We start from the raw sequence: 16,189 nt of genomic DNA, 5'->3' as shown, positions 1-16,189 counted from the left end.
GACAGGTTAAGTGGTACCCAACAGGGCATTTTTGGGGCAAAATGTGTTGCAAATTGTGCATTTTTATTTATTTTCCCATTTATAAAGGACACTAAACCCAAGAGCATCGAGGCGGTGTTACATAACCAGTTACTCAAAAAATGTACAGCAAGTCAGTAGGTCAGACAATTTCAGCTTCATCGTTTATGCAAACATCCAATATTTATTCATTTATTTTCCCTTTTTTTTTAAAGAAGATTTTTTCAGCAACACGGGCCAAAACTACTTGCATCACAGTGAAATAGCTCATGAAAGGGCCCTCCTTTGAGCAAAAAGGTGGCACGCTTTGACCCAAAAAAAGCCCCGCACCAGCAAGTTGGGGCTGCCCATCGGCATTGCCCTGTTGCGCAATAGGCACGGGGTCAACTGTCATGCCTCCTCCTGTAATATTAAAAGCCATGTGATGTCATTTCTGCTACACCAATGTTGTGGTGAAATGGCATTTGTGACTAAGTCTGTGTTAACAAACATTAGTCATTGCGTCATTTCAGGGAGTAACAGAAGACCACACGCTCAGCAAGGACCTGTTCCTGTTTTTACCAGCCCACGCCCCGTGTATTTACCAGCCACTTTCCCTGGCATACTCCCACAGAAATGGCCCCGCTCACCTTCATCAGGTCCCGATGATGCTCCAGAACGCTGCAGGTGGTCTGCCAGGTGTCCTGGTAACACTCCCAAGGGTCCACTCTTCCAGGAGGGAAGGGAGGGAGAATGGAAGAGCGACGGAAGGAAAAAAAGGAGAGAGGGGAGAAATACATACAGTGAATGTACACACATAGACAGAGGGGAAAGGGTATAAGGAAAAGACAAAAAGGAATGCTGGCAGGGCACAGGAATAAGACAGAGAAAAATGGCAGCTACGGGTGGTCGAGCTGGACAAATCATGTCACTCATTTTCGGCCAAGGACTTGGACGACCAAAGCCACAGACTTAGCACATCTCTGCGGCTTCTCTCTATTCCACACAAGAGGCCCTTGTCAGGACATGTGGGAGGAAGTATCATGAGAGCTGCATTTTCACACCACCTCACGCTTCCCTGGGCGTACACAGGCTTTTCACAAACGCACACAACAGAACAATTACCTCACTATTTGGTGCAACAACATTGGGCTTTAAACCACCTGCTCCACCTGCGCCCCTCGAAATGCTAGGCCGTCGCCCAAAGGGCCCTTTCCAAGGACAGTCTACTGGTGAGACAGTGTCCTGCGCAGGCGGGCCTGCCTATTACCTGCAGAATGCATGTCTCATTACAAAGAAATGTGCTGAACAGGTAATGCTAAATGCGGATCTATGTGACTTTATCGAACCCAAAAAATAGAGAATTACATTTTAACGAACCCAAAATACCGAAAAAAATACCGAATTCAATTTCTTTTCTTTTTGGGGGTGTCCCTCACCTAGCCCACTGTTTCCCCATGTTTAGTACCCCACCAGATTTAACCCCTTACCCCACCCCCACATATATTTTTTTTATTCCGTATTTTTTCAGTATTTTCTATTCGTTAAATGTTCATTCTCTATTTTTTATTATGTAAAATCACTGGATCCCCCTAAGAACATGTAAACGTTTTAAATAATGTCCAGGCCATTTTTGAGGCAATGAGCCAGCAGGTCAATGTTTGCACTTTCTTATGAAGGCGACTGGCACTGTGATGGGGCATTTCCACCTAAAAGGCCCCACACAGCTCTAGGCACGCACCAAGTCTCTCCCTGTACAAGACCAAGACAATGAAAGTGCATCACAACATTAAACTCTTGTTCTAAGCTTATCTTATGTCCATGGGGTCTGCTCGTTTGGCATGTAAAAAGGGTTTGCTTTTATATTAGCACGTTCTTCAATGTATATATATATAGAGAGAGAGAGAGAAAGAGAGAGAGAGGACAGAGAGAGAGAGAGAGAGAGAGAGGACAGAGAGAGAGAGTGCAAGAGAAAAATATAGAGAGAGGGACAGAGAGAGAGAAAGAGAGGAGAGAGAGAGAGAGAGAGATGTGTGGGCCTTGTTGCGGGAGTAGCTGAGGGGTGCAGTGGAGCACATATGTGAACTTTTGGTCTGCTGTTGAGCAGGATTGGGGAGCATGATGCAGAACACCACGCTAGGATTATGTGCCAAACAATTCCTATGGGAATGTGAACTTCTTACAATGTATTTTATTTTGTGCCCATAGGTGTTGAAAATATAGTATCATAAAGCAGGAAGATGTTATGGTTGACATTAGTTTGCCTTTTGGGACTGGTAGGATTCCATTTCGGGGTGCCAAAAACAAAGCTGCAATGATATTCCTTTGGCATAACACGTTTTTATTTTATATACCATGCACTTACTTATTTGATTTGGGTACTTTGCATGCAAACACGATGGCACAGCATTGTAGTTCTTTAAATGCAAAATGTAAATATTTCTGTCCACTAGAGCATTGAAGATACAGGCCTCACACATTCTTAAAAATCCCACCAGGCCTACAGGGCGTTAGATTACATACCCGACCTAAGAGAAATGCACTCGCCAAATCGTGACGGGTGACAAAATGTTTACTAGTGCTTTCTGTAAAATGGTGCATGTCACCATAAGCACACTTCGTAGCCAGCCATGCACAATGAAACGTTTATTTGCCATATACCACAAACAAGGTTTGTTTGCAGTAGATGTCAAATAAAAGTTTCAAACATCCCCATACTCACCAGCAAGGTCAAGTGCCATGCAAATGACACTGTTCCTTCATACAAAATCTCCTTGCTAGTGCTAGTAGGCTAGTAGATTTTGCGTGCACTGATCTGGTTAAGGGCCAAAACTGTACAGTAGATTTAGAAAACCCTGATCACTGCTTAACCAAAGTATCTGATAAAATCATGCCATTTCCCTGTGCCATACATGCAAAAATTGGAATCGAAAAAAGCCTCACTTTCAATGGGTTAAATGGAATGTTTTTAGGGAGAAAATGGCGTTCCATCGTGCTCCTCAGATAGTAGCCCCAGCGCTGTCACCTAGAACTGAGCTATGATAGCAAGGCCCTGCCTCAGTCCCACATCCCTTGAAACAGGAGGATACGCATTCTCGCCAGCCAGTCGGGACGCGAGGGAGGCTGGCGTAGCGGACTCCCAGCAGCGGGATTAGGATTCACTTTCTCCCCTGGCGCTGCCTCCCACTGGTTGCTCTGCGGGAGAATGAGCAACACCCTTTGCTAGGACTTGCTATGCTATGTAATGTGGTCTTGTGTAGTGCAACTTCTGGCATTTTCGTGTGCATTGAGCACGTTAGGATCTGCGAGAGCACGAGGCGATTTAGGGGAGCAGAACAACTTTGCTTTGATGCAATGGTAGATGCGTGCAGGTCTGGAAGGGTAAATATGAGCTTTATTGCCAGCTGTCTGGCGAGTGCTAACTGTTCCCTGCACCACATTGGCAATGTAAACTGGGGGCCTGGCTGTGGAGTCTGGCAAAGTGGCTTTGAAGGAGAGGGTGGAGCTTTGTAATGTTTACATCTGTATGATATGATATGATAGGATATGGCATTTATAACGCGCCTATACACGTGTGTTTCAAGGCACAATGAGGCAAAAAGGAGGGGGAACAGAGGGAAGACAGAGACAACGATCTTACTGGGCCAGGTAACATTGAGAATGCCTAAGTGCAGGAGAGGGGGGAAGGGGAAAAGTGCAGGGGGCAAGTGGGAGGGAGCAGTGCAGTACATAGGACAAACAGTAAAATAAATAAAGACAATAAATAATAAGTGCGGCCAGCTGGTGGCAAGTGCAAGGGTAAGGGTAAGTGCGGACAACAGGTGTCAAGTGCTGGTAGGGGGACTGTAGGGATACAGAAACAGTCCCCGAGTGCAATGGTTGCCAAGGGGGACAGTGCACGTGTGCAACTGGCGGGGAGGGGACCTGGGCCCGAGATCTGAGGGTAGCCAGGTTACCAGTGCAGTTTCAGCCAGGAGATCAGCAGGGGAGAGGAGGACCAGTGGGCCAGTAATGTGGTCAGGGAAATTGACTGCAGAAACATGGCTTGGGGCGGTGTACGTTTCATTGTGCTAACCGGTGTTGTTTTGGTGCTGGAGTTGTGCGTCACTATACGCTGTCTGCTGGCGTGGGAGGAGGGAAGATTTAGAGTGGGTTATTGATGACGTTCTTCGCGCGGCAGACCACCCAATAAGAACTGCAGATAAGCGTTTTGACTTTGGAACCAGCAACGAGGTTGCAGGTATTTGTTTATATCTATAAAAGCCATTCCTTCTCCAGCGTTTGCGCCTTTGTCATGCTATATTACGTCATGTGCCCTGACAGGTTATGCTGAGCCGAGGTGCTCATTTAGGGCCCATATATGTAGTCAGTTACCTGGGGCCTCCTGTTTGACTGCCACCAGACATGCCATGGTAGGGTGACCAGATTTAAAAAGTAAAAAACCGGGACAGGGCAGTTAACATAAAAGTAGGACTAACTCTTGAAAGTGGCTGTCAAGGCACTGCACTTCAGTACAAATTAGAGGAGAAGGGGGTTCAAGTGTTACTGTTCAAACACATACTATAATTAATTTATCACAAACTAACACTATTTTAAGTTGTAAAATGCAGCATTTCTTTTGTGTCAGATTGTGCATTCCTGCCTGTCGGCTATAAAGACCGACTACCAAAAACCAGGACCACTGCAGTTTCCAATGGAAACATAATCTTGAGAAAGGGGGACAGAGCACCAAAAACCGGGGCAGTCCCGGCAAAACCAGGACGTCTGGTCTCCGTAGCCATGGACACTTCAACTGTAGCAACTTTCAGACTTGCATGAGGTCATGGTACAATGAAGCCGGCCCATGCACCATGACGTAGCAACTCACAAGCGCAACATCGCCATACTGGCCATAACATGTGCATTGTGTCTTTACATGTGGACAATATCACTAGCTCAGTGTTCCTTAAATTGCATAACTTGCTGCTAATTTCGCACTTTTACCCCCAAACATTCCTTGGAGTGAACAAGAAGGCGGGTCCTTGTAAGAAAGGGGTTTGCACCACCCACACAGTTCTCTGAAGACCGGTCCTCTCGTATCATTTGAAGAGTCGCCCCCTCCTCCTCCTCGGCCCCCTTCCCACACCGCACTCCCCAGGTTTCGCTCTAGATGCAGCACTGGATACGTCTCTATCCCGATCTAGTCGTATGGATTGCGAACTGTCGTAAATAGATTAACAGAACATAGCCACGAAAATGTAAATTCCTTCGTCCACTTGCTCCTTTCTTGCTGTAACATTAGTATTTCCATGTTTTACAAATTCGCACATTACTGTCTGCCTTCATGAAGGACTGTTATTGGAATTCGTTATATATACGCCAGTTTATTCACGTTCGACTTGATGACAATGTGTATTTTAAGTACTATCACGGAAGACACAAGGGACCCATTCTGTGCATCCACAAACCCACAAAAACTGTAAACTCATTGGCGCCTGTAGTGCTTTAGACTGTTTTAAATTATGAACTCTGTGACTCTTCTGCCACCTAGTGGCTAGATTACAAACTGTGTCAAATGAGGTTTAAAAACGAAGTCTTGGGCCCTAGATAAGAAAATACCAAACTCGTGGCATTCCAGAATAGGGCAAATATTGAATCCTTGGCTATGCTTACTTTGATAATTGTATCAGTCATTATTTCTGGTACATTATTTAATTTTTGCATTTGTGTCTTATCAAGTCAGAAAAAAACAAATATACAGCATAAAAAAGTATATACACAATTTCGTAAAGATAATAACAAAGCGGAAAGGGAGAAGAAAAGAAAGAAAAGTGAAGAATAAAGAGAAAATAAGATTAGACATAATCCCTCCTCGCAGTCCATCGCCTGAGAGTAATGGCGGATACCGGCGTTATGCTTATCATACATTACCAATTCTCTCCTCCTATGGCATAGATAAATCATATAACACTCGAATCACTTGGAATGTTATAGCGATTTCTTCCACTGCAATCAGTCTGCTCAAAAACATCAAAATAACAAGGGGGGTCCTGGGAGACTCTCTGCCAGACATGAGGCCTGGTTACAAGAGCCTTACCCAGAGTCTTTAGCTCACTATCTTTCACAGAGGAGAAATATCCTAAACATATAAGTCTTTGTCCTGCCCTGGGACAGCCCAGCACCGAAATGCTAGGCAATTCTCCTCTGAACAAGAGTACCAACAGCAACCCCAGACACGTGTTTCGGTCTGGTTGAACCTCATCAGTAGGGTGTAGCTGTGCCTCTCTAAGAACAGTGAGCAAGGGGCCCACATCTGGATTCCCCTCGTAATTTAGGGTTAAACCCAAAATTACTTGAGATATGCAAATAACAAGGGGGGGACCTGGGAGACTCTCTGCCAGACATGAGTCCTGGTTACAAGAGCCTTACCCAGAGTCTTTAGCTCACTATCTTTCACAGAGGAGAAATATCCTAAACATTTCAGTCTTTGTCCTGCCCTGGGGCAGTCCAGCACCGAAATACTAGGCAATTCTCCTCTGAACAAGAGTACCAACAGCAACCCAAGACACTGTTTCGGTCTGGTTGAACCTCATCAGTGTGGTGTAGCTGTGCCTCCCTAAGAATAGTGAGCAAGGGGTCCACGTCTGGATTTCCCTAGTAATTTAGGGTTAGACCCAAAATTACTTGAGATATGCAAATAACAAGGGGGGTCCTGGGAGACTCTCTGCCAGACATGAGTCCTGGTTACAAGAGCCTTACCCAGAGTCTTTAGCTCACTATCTTTCACAGAGCAGAAATATCCTAAACATATCAGTCTTTGTCCTGCCCTGGGGCAGCCTAGCACCGAAATGCTAGGCAATTCTCCTCTGAACAAGAGCACCAACAGAAACCCCAGACACGTGTTTCGGTCTGATTGAACCTCATCAGTAGGGTGTAGCTGTGCCTCTCTAATAATAGTGAGCAAGGGATCCACATCTGGATTCCCCTAGCAATTTAGGGTTAGACCCAAAATTACTTGAGATATGCAAATAACAAGGGGGGGTCCTGGGAGACTCTGCCAGACATGAGTCCTGGTTACAAGAGCCTTACCCAGGTTGGTACTCTTGTTCAGAGGAGAATTATAGTGAGCTAAAGACTCTGGGTAAGGCTCTTGTAACCAGGACTCATGTCTGGCAGAGAGTCTCCCAGGACCCCCCTTGTTATATGCTCAAAAACATCTCAGAATGTAAGGCGTCTACTCTGTCTGCTGCGAGAAACAGATGTCTCCTCGCCTCCCAAGTAGCGCTGCACTCCAGCAGGATGGGTTTGAGAGACTGGACAATATTTTCTTTGCACCAAGTGCAACCTGTTCAGCAAGTCTTACCCTTATCACGGGGCATTACAACTTCCCCAGTCGGCACAAGGTTGAGACGTATCCTCAGAAATTCACGTCTCAACCTTGGATTAGGGAAGCGTCTGAGGTATCTCGGAATGATTCCCATTTTTTTTTATCTCAATTGAGAGAAAGGATTTCACCAGGACTAAGGATCGCATTATATCAATAGTGCGTATCCAATACGTTTTTTTCATCAATCTCTTTGTGCGAAGTGGATTGGCGATAAAGCTCCTCAGTATCGCTTTCACACACTGAAAGAATTTTCATCACTAACAATTTTAATTTTGTCAGAAGCCTCAAAAGGGTACGGTCCTAATGTAGATGCAATGTTGACATGAAGGGAATTCACCTGTGGAACTATAATAGATTTATATAATGAGATGATTTGCCTGTCCACGTGCCGTTTTAGTGAGGAGAACCCCAACTGTCCACCGGGAGGGATAGCGGCAGACCCAGAGTCGACCCTCTACTCTTATCCAGGTGGTCTCCCAGAATAGAGGTTTTATGTCGATACCATAGAGCAGGGCTGGGACTTCCTTTGCGGTGTAGAATTTTAATAACGGCTATAGGCAGAACTTGCAATATGTTTTCAGAACTTGCCTCGTCTGTCTCGCCCAACCCCTGGACTTATCATCTAGATCCAGGTTCAGTTTGGTCGGGTAGGCATATAATTTAAAGCCCAGATAAGTCACCTGGTTTACTCTAGGTATCTCCTCCTCTCCTCAAGCCCATTTTAGGTGTGAAACCTTTTTCCCTGGCCTTTTGCAGATCATTATATTAGATTTGTTTGCACTGATCTCTAATTCATTTATCTCTGCATAGGTGCACATCGCTTTTAAGAGACTCTGCAAACCCACCAGAGAGTAGTCCAGCAAGACTATGGGCCTCATTACGACCGTGGCGGTCCGGAAATAACGGTGGCGGTAAACCCGCCACCACCGTTGTTTCCGGACCGCCTGATCCCGACCCCTGCAGGCGGGAGGTGATGTTCCCGCCAGGTCTGACCTGGCGGGTTTAACACCGCCCACCTGCAGGCGGACGAGGAAACACCGGCAGCATTACAAGATGCTGCCGGTGTTTCCATGATCCCGATTCCCATTGAGTCCCATAGGACTCAATGGGAATGGGGATTTACACCATTCCGCCTCCGTGATTCCTGGAAAACCGGGGTTGTGATGCCCCGGTAATTCCGGGAAACACGGAGGCGGAATGGTAAAACCGCCTGGTTAACGCCGGACTCGTAATGAGGCCCTATATCATCGGCATAAGCCAGCCATCTGATGGGAGTACCTCCCATCTTAGGGCTGACCAGTGCCACGGGATCCAGACTTCTATCTAGAGACAGCATATATAGGTTAAACAGAATAGGAGCAGGAGGCAACCCTGCCTGATCCCTCTGCCCACCCCTACCAGAACGTACAGCGGGCCTGCTGCATCTAGTCTAATTTTCAGGACAATATCTTCATGGAGGCTTGCCAATGTAGCTGGGAGATGCCTCGGTATTCCCCAAGCATCTTATAAATAATATGAACCAGGGTCTTGATGATTTAAAGGTGAGTATGCAGCACCATGAGGGCTTCTCTTGGTTCATTTGTGCTTTTGTTAAATACTAAATAGGTGGCCAGAGTAAATGACCACTTTAGAGTGGGCATTCCTTATTATAATACCACTCCCCCATCGTCCCCTCGAAGGTGGTTTGCTTCTTGCTCAGTATAAATATCAGAAAAAAGGGGTATAGAGCACAATCCTGACAAATGTCACCAAAACAATGAAGAGACTTTTGGGCATGTGCCCCACTATAAATGGCCCTTTAGACACTCATGAATACTGGACAAACCCAATGTTCTTTAGTAAAGCCCCCAGGAATGACCAGCAGTCATGGTCAAAGATTGTCTGTGTCCACCCCAATCGCTATATGGGGCTCAGGGATATCTTGGGAACCGTGGATCACATTAATGAGTTCCCGCACATTTTCAAAGCTGTTCCCACCAATGATAAGCCTGTCTGGTTCTTGTGACTTATGCATGGCATTGCATTGCCAATCCCTTGGCAAACACCCTTGCTAGAATATTAACATCAATATTTAGGAGAGATGTTGGGCAGTAATTCTTACAGCAAGAGTGATCCTTTCCTGGTTTCGGGATCAAGGTGATAATAGCCACCCTATTGAAACTGGGATTTCTTCACAATGGACATATTCCTAAACAAGCATTGGCAAAGCCAACAGTTGTGGCTTTTGTGTAGGCATAGGATCAGAATTTTCCGGAGGCTGCCATAATAGTGCTTCCTAGCCATACAAATCTGATAGTTGGAAAACAGTTAGATTGCATGGACAAATACTAGCAAATGCCAATCTAATACTTATAGACTAGTCGAGACTGTTGGCTTTGTCAATGCTTCTTTTTAACAGGGCTTTGGTGCAAGGAACAGATATAAATCAAGTGGCTGAAGGTACAATTGGGTAAGTCATTTGTATCACACAAGCAGCATTTTACAGCTACAATTTAGTCATTGACTCTCAGAAGGCTGTTGAGAAATTACCCTGGAAAGGGAACATTTGATTTAACTACCTGATAAGGCCAGCTCAAATTGATCCTAGGAGAATGTGGTTTGGGCGGGTAGCAGCAGTTACAGGATGGTAATGGCTGTAGGGATTAGCATGGCCACAGGAAGTCCGTGGGTGGGTAAATACAGAAACAACACCCTCAAGCTGTGTGTACCCACTCATGTCATTTCTGTTGGAGCTGTAATCAAACTAAAAAATGTTGGCTTCTAGTTGGCACTTATGCACCACCCAATAAAAAGCTGTGACAACACAGGAAATAGCAGATCTCCAAACTCCCCATGAATCTCTATCGTGTAACCACCCCGCACAGGACATGTATTATGTTGCAACAGGTGCATGATCTCCTATATCATTTGAGGACACTCCCTAAACTATCAGGGCCTTCTTCTTCCCATTCATTGTGGGCAAGTGGGTGCCATCTAGGGAGTCTTCTATTTCTCTACAAGAGTCAGGCCCACTTTGGCTATACAAGCTAATGAAACATCTGGAGAGGACTGCACATATTGCTTTATTTTGTATTGTCACAGATGGCAAAGAAAACACGGACAGTTCAATGGTCTTTATTGAAGTCTTTGTGAGTGTCCCTTGCTTAATTTCCCACAAACGTCTTCCAAAGCCCAGGCATCCTCAACTCTGGTTAGTGCTATCAATTGTCGATCCCCCACTGTTTAAGTTCTGGCTTGGACTAATGGCGGTCTTCCTAAAAGCAGGCTCACTGACTCCCCCAGGGACTTTCTGACTTTCCCTACTCTCACCCAAGGCTAGTGCTCTAACAGGGAAGGGGGGGGAGGGGCGTGCTTTGCACTTGCTCTGTAAGATTTACCTGGTTTTACTCACCACTACTGTTGCCTTACTGTTAGGGACGTTTTCCTAAAGTCTACCTGTCTAACTACCCCTTCGTATGCAGTGCTCCAACTTCTAGTATAGGCCTCTACCACTCAAGATATTGGCAGCCCAGCTTATTTTAGGACTGACAGAGGGCTGTAAGAAGGTGCAAAGAACTTGTAGCATAAACATGGTTCAAAGAAACACTTATACACTGATATATGTAAACAATAACTAATGGTTTATTTTATATATAGACAGGCAAAGAGAATTCTTTAAAAAGGTAAGTACTATTATAATCAATAAACACAATATAAAAACCAACACAATACTGCTGGGAAGTATACCAGTAAACCATAATGTGAAAGAATTTCTAGAATAGCAGTAAGTGGTTCAAGGTAAGAAAAAAACCACTGTGTAGTAAACTATGTTTGTTTGTTTGTTTATTTATTTATTGTGCGCACCGGACCCTGAGGTAGCAGGGCGCATTTGAAAAGAGGGCTTACAACTTGGTTACAGAAGTTACAATATACAGAGCATGGAAAAAACAAATGTTCTTAGCTCCACAGGGTGAAGGTAAGGCAGTAAAGTACATATACAAAATGGTTACAAAGGTTATAACTGTACGGAGCATGGTAAAAGCGATTCTCTTAGCTCCACGGGTGAGGTAAGGCAGTAAAGTACATATAGAAAATGGTACGCAGACAGCAGGTCATCATATAGCTGACGTTTACAAGATAGCAAATCTTTATCAGGTACAGTACATGTGGTGGGTGCGTGGGGAGAGTGCAGGTTACATAGCATTCTCAATGAGCCATTTTATTGTGTTCTTTCTGAATTTGTTGAACGTTTGGTCAGATCTGAGAGCATGAGGTAGGGAATTCCACAATTGAGCTGCCCTGACTGGGAAGCTGGACCCTCCAATAGTGGTCAGTTTAAATCTAGGCACTAGAAGGCAGTTGGGACTGACTGTTCTTGTTGGTCTAGTGGAGATTTTTCTGGTAAAACGTTCTGTTAGGTAACGAGGGGCTTTGTTATTTAAGCATTTGTGGATGAGGGAGGCAGATTTGAGGTTAATTGTTTCCTGGGTAGAGAGCCATTTGTGTTTCCGTCTTATTTCAGAAATATGTACTCTTCTAGGAATACTTAGGGCCGCTCTGAGTGCATTATTTTGGAGCACTTGTATTATGTTGATAGTTTGTTTAGTTGCCCCTATGTAGAGGGAGTTGCAATAATCTAATTTTGATAGGATAAGCGCTCTGTAGAGGATTAGGCAACTGTCATCTGATAGGAATTGTTTCCCAGCTCGTATTAATTTACATGTATAGGCTGTGGTTGAGGCCAGTGAGTTTACCTGTTTGGTGAGGGATAGGGTCGAGTCAAGATAGAAACCTAGCATTTTTACTTCTCTGGTGACCTTGATAGTGTTCCCATCGATGATGAATGCTGAGTAATTTGGGTTGAGTTTAGAAATGCGAGCAGCGGTGCCCATGATGATAAGCTCTGTTTTGTCATCGTTCATGGATAGGCCATGGTTGGCCATCCATGCCTGAACGATGCTATATACTCTGTTCACCAAGGCCAGATCTTCCCCATAATCCCCAGTAAGTGGTAGGAGAATCTGGGTATCGTCCGCGTAATTGGTATAGGTGATACCCAGATTATCAAGATCGTCAAAGAGTGGCTTGGTGAAAATGTTGTAGAGTGTAGGCGAGACACAAGATCCCTGGGGCACTCCACACGTAATGGGTATTGGGTCTGCCGCAGCCAAGGGGGAGAATACCCTCATGGTCCTGTCACTGAGGAATGACTGTATCCAGACTATAGTCTCCCCTGAAAAGTGGGCCGCAGAGTCCAGGTGATTACACAGGACTCTATGGTCCACCAAGTCAAAGGCGGCTGAGAGGTCTAGTAGGAGGAGGAGTGCTAATTTACCCTAGTCTCTGAGTGAGTCTATTTGGGCCTTTAAATCGATTAGGGCAGTCTCTGTGCCATGTTGAGGGCGGAAACCAGATTGGTGAGCGCCAAGGAGATGGTTCACCTCGAGGAAGTTCTGAATTTGGGTGTATGCTACTTTATCTAGTATTTTTAGCAAGAATGGCACTGTGGTGATGGGCCTATAGTTAGTGGGAATGTTGGGGTCCAATGTTTGTTTTTTCAGAAGGGGGAGTACCCATGATTCCTTTAAGTTGCGCGGGATGGTGCCAGTAGTAAAGGAGGTATTAATAAGTTTGGTGATGAAGGGAGCTAGATCTCTAGCAGCGCCCTTGATCATTTGTGCTGGGCATTGGTCACCTTTGCAATTGGATGGTTTAAGTCCAAGAATGTTTTTCTCTACTTCGATCACTGAGACCTTTGAGAAGTTGAATTGGGTGAGTTCTTTGGGTTTATGTATTGGCGTTTTGTTCGGGGGGATTTGGGTTTGGGATGATAATGAGGCTTTTTTTAGAGCAATTTTTGTTTGGAGGTTGGCTACTTTGTTGGTTAGTGCCAACTGTATGTTTGTGCACCAAGTTTTATCTTTAATGGAGTCATCTTGCACTGCAATAGGGGTTTCCAATTCCTTTAGAATAGAGAAGAGCTCCTTCATACTGGAACTGGCTTGGGTAATCCTATTGTTATACATTTCTTGTTTGGCCAGGATGATATACTTTTTGTATTGCGTTAAGATATTTATTAGATTAGTTTTATTTTCTGCGGTAGGATGTAGGTTCCATACTGTTTCACATTTTCTTTTCTGTACTCTTAGGTTTTTTAGGTGGGGTGTAAACCAAGAGTTAAGATGCTTTTTTGGTTTACTGTTCCTAAGTTTAAGTGGAGCAATGCTGTCGAGGGCCGTGGTCATAGCTTTATTGAATTCCTCCACTAGAAGGCCTGGGTCAGTATGGACTGGTAAGGAGTTAAGATTCGGTAGGATATGGGGCAAGATATTGTCTGCTGTGATATTTTTCTTGTTTCTAGTTAATGAATGTGCGGCGAGGGGGAGTGTTAGAGCGGTGGGTCTTTTAGTATTGAGAGTGAAGGAGATTAAGTGGTGGTCCGTCCATATTTGTGGGGCGATGGATGTAATGGAGAGGATGCAGTTGTGGCTGGCAATCCAGTCAATAGTTCACCCTTTAGTATGGGTAGGCATATTCACTTTCTGCGTGAAGCCTAGTTCTGCTAGGATATTGGCTACAGCGGTGGCCTGGTGATCATTGATATCATTGTAGCCTAGGTTAAAATCTCCTAGCACTAAGGTTTGTGAGGAGTTTTTTAGCTTCTCAGAGATAACAGTGGTAATATCTTCATTGAATGTGCTGATTGGGCCAGGGGGTCTGTAGAGGAGATGGATATTTAAAGTTTGAGAGTTGGCAGTGGGTAGTTTAATGGAGAGAGATTCGCAGGCTTTGAGGTTGGGTGTAGAAGTGACTCTCATGGAGAGATTTGTTTTGGCGATGATCGCTATTCCACCACCTCGTGCGTCTAGTCTATCAGCTCTAAGGATAGTATAGTTGTCTGGGACTGCCAGCGTTAGTGCTGGACCTGCTGCCTCGTGGAGCCAGGATTCAGTAATGGCGATGAAGTCATGGTCATTTTCCAGGATAGTGTCTGCTATGTCTGTAGCATGAGCGACTGAAGATCTAGCATTGATTAATGCACCTTTCAGGTCGGGCTCTAGCTGTGGTGTAGGATTCCGGTTAGCGGTGGCAAGTCTGTTGGTGGTGGTCTTATTTCTTCTAGGGAGAGGTTTGCGGCTGGCAAGAGTGGTAGTTTCCAAAGGGCATTTTGGTCGAAGGTGATCCAAGCTAATGTATTTTTTAACAGGTTTGAATATTTTGGGTAGTCGTGCCCAGAGTCTATGGTTTCTATGTGCTATGCTACAAGGGGATATAGAGATAAATTGCATATGAGAGGCTCCTGCACCCTCTAGGGGCAGTGTGGAAGGCATGGTGATATATATAGTAGTAATAAATAGGGCTATTAAGTTAGTGAGTGATGCTCGATAGACTGGGGAAGGCAAGTAAGAGTACACAGTGTTATGACTCGTCGAACTAGAGTCTGCTAGAGCAAGTATCAAACAAATATTAGGCAGCCTAGGGCTAGATAACGGGCAGAGTAGGCTGAGTATTGGGCAACGTGGGCTAAATGCAACAGTTAACTATAGGGCACAAGTAGTGCATCAATCGCCTATAGGACAAAATATGCTAAATGCAGAAATCAAATATTGAGCAAAAAAGGCTAAATGCGGCAATCAACTGTAGGACAAGATATGCTAGATGCAGCAATGAGCTGTGGGACAAGATATGCTAAATGCAGCAATCAAATATTGAACAAAAAAGGCTAAATGCAGCAATCAACTATAGGACAAAATATGCTAAATGCAGCAATCAAATATTGAGCAAAAAAGGCTAAATGTGGCAATCAACTGTAGGACAAGATATGCTAGATGCAGCAATGAGCTTTGGGACAAGATATGCTAAATGCAGCAATCAAATATTGAGCAAAGAAAGGCTAAATGCAGCAATCAAATATTGAGCAAAGAGAGGCTAAATGCAGCAATCAACTGTAGGACAAGATATGCTAAATGCAGCAATCAAGGAATGGACAGGGTACTGGTACAGAGTTACTTGGACCTTGCAATGACATAGGACATAGGATGATTAGTGTAGGTAGTTGGAGAAGGGGTACATAGATGAGGTATGTTTGTGCCGCCTGGTACAGGGTTGTAGTATTACAGGACACAGTTAGTAGAGCTTAAGAAGGCACTATGCTGGCGTACAGGCATGAGCCGGATAGGGCTGGTTGAGCAGGATAGAGTGTGGCTGGGTGCTATAGTCTAAAGGCATATAGTAGGTCACAGAAATTAGTTAGGTACATTTAGTGTTGTACTTACATCAGCTAGGCAGGTATCTGTGACTAAATGGATGCAGAGTAAGTCCGTACAGATAGTGTCAGAATAAGTTTGCTGCTTTCGCAATAGATATACTGTGAAGGGGTTAGCCGGTAGAGTAGGTTTTCGGCGAGTGGGCGAAAAGGGGTTGGCCACGCCACGCTGCATGCGCGTAACAGGCGCAGAACAGGCCTTTTCTTCGGAGGCCTTCTCTGAGGGAGGCCGGCTTCCGCCTGCCGGCGGGTGCCTTGTGGGTAGATTTAGAAGCTGTAGTTTGGCAACAGCAGGGGCAGCCACGCTTTCATGCCGAGATCCAGGTCGGCCATTTTGGGATCAGGCGTGTGGCTCCGGTAACAGCTGATCACAAGCTGCGAGCGTCGGCAAGGACTGGGCAGGGACTACTGATGTTGAGGCGGTGGTCTGGGCAGCCTGGCCATCTATCCATCTATTTCTTATGATGGATGGTTGTCTGGCCGTGCAGATGCTGCTCGTACTGGAGGGAGCAGTGAAGGTGCTCCTACCCGCTCCGAGGATCCGTCTGCTGTGCTGCTCGTGCTGGAGGGAGCAGTGAGGG

General features: G+C 45.2%; 1 protein-coding gene across 1 annotated transcript in view; it reads right to left on the bottom strand.

The window, feature by feature from the left end:
• The window catches only part of NMNAT2 (nicotinamide nucleotide adenylyltransferase 2), a 539,474-nt gene that overhangs the window by 193,715 nt on the left and 329,570 nt on the right, over positions 1-16,189 (bottom strand). The window contains exon 4 of the mRNA XM_069641406.1: positions 648-726. Coding sequence (XP_069497507.1) covers positions 648-726 — 79 coding nt within the window. The remainder of the gene's footprint in view (positions 1-647; positions 727-16,189) is intronic.

Source organism: Ambystoma mexicanum, chromosome 1q (genome assembly GCF_040938575.1).
Source record: "Ambystoma mexicanum isolate Mex_15411 chromosome 1q, UKY_AmexF1_1, whole genome shotgun sequence".
In the NCBI taxonomy this organism is placed as follows: domain Eukaryota; kingdom Metazoa; phylum Chordata; class Amphibia; order Caudata; family Ambystomatidae; genus Ambystoma; species Ambystoma mexicanum.
Note: the sequence above shows the minus strand (reverse complement) of the source record. Positions and strands in the feature narration are given on the sequence as shown.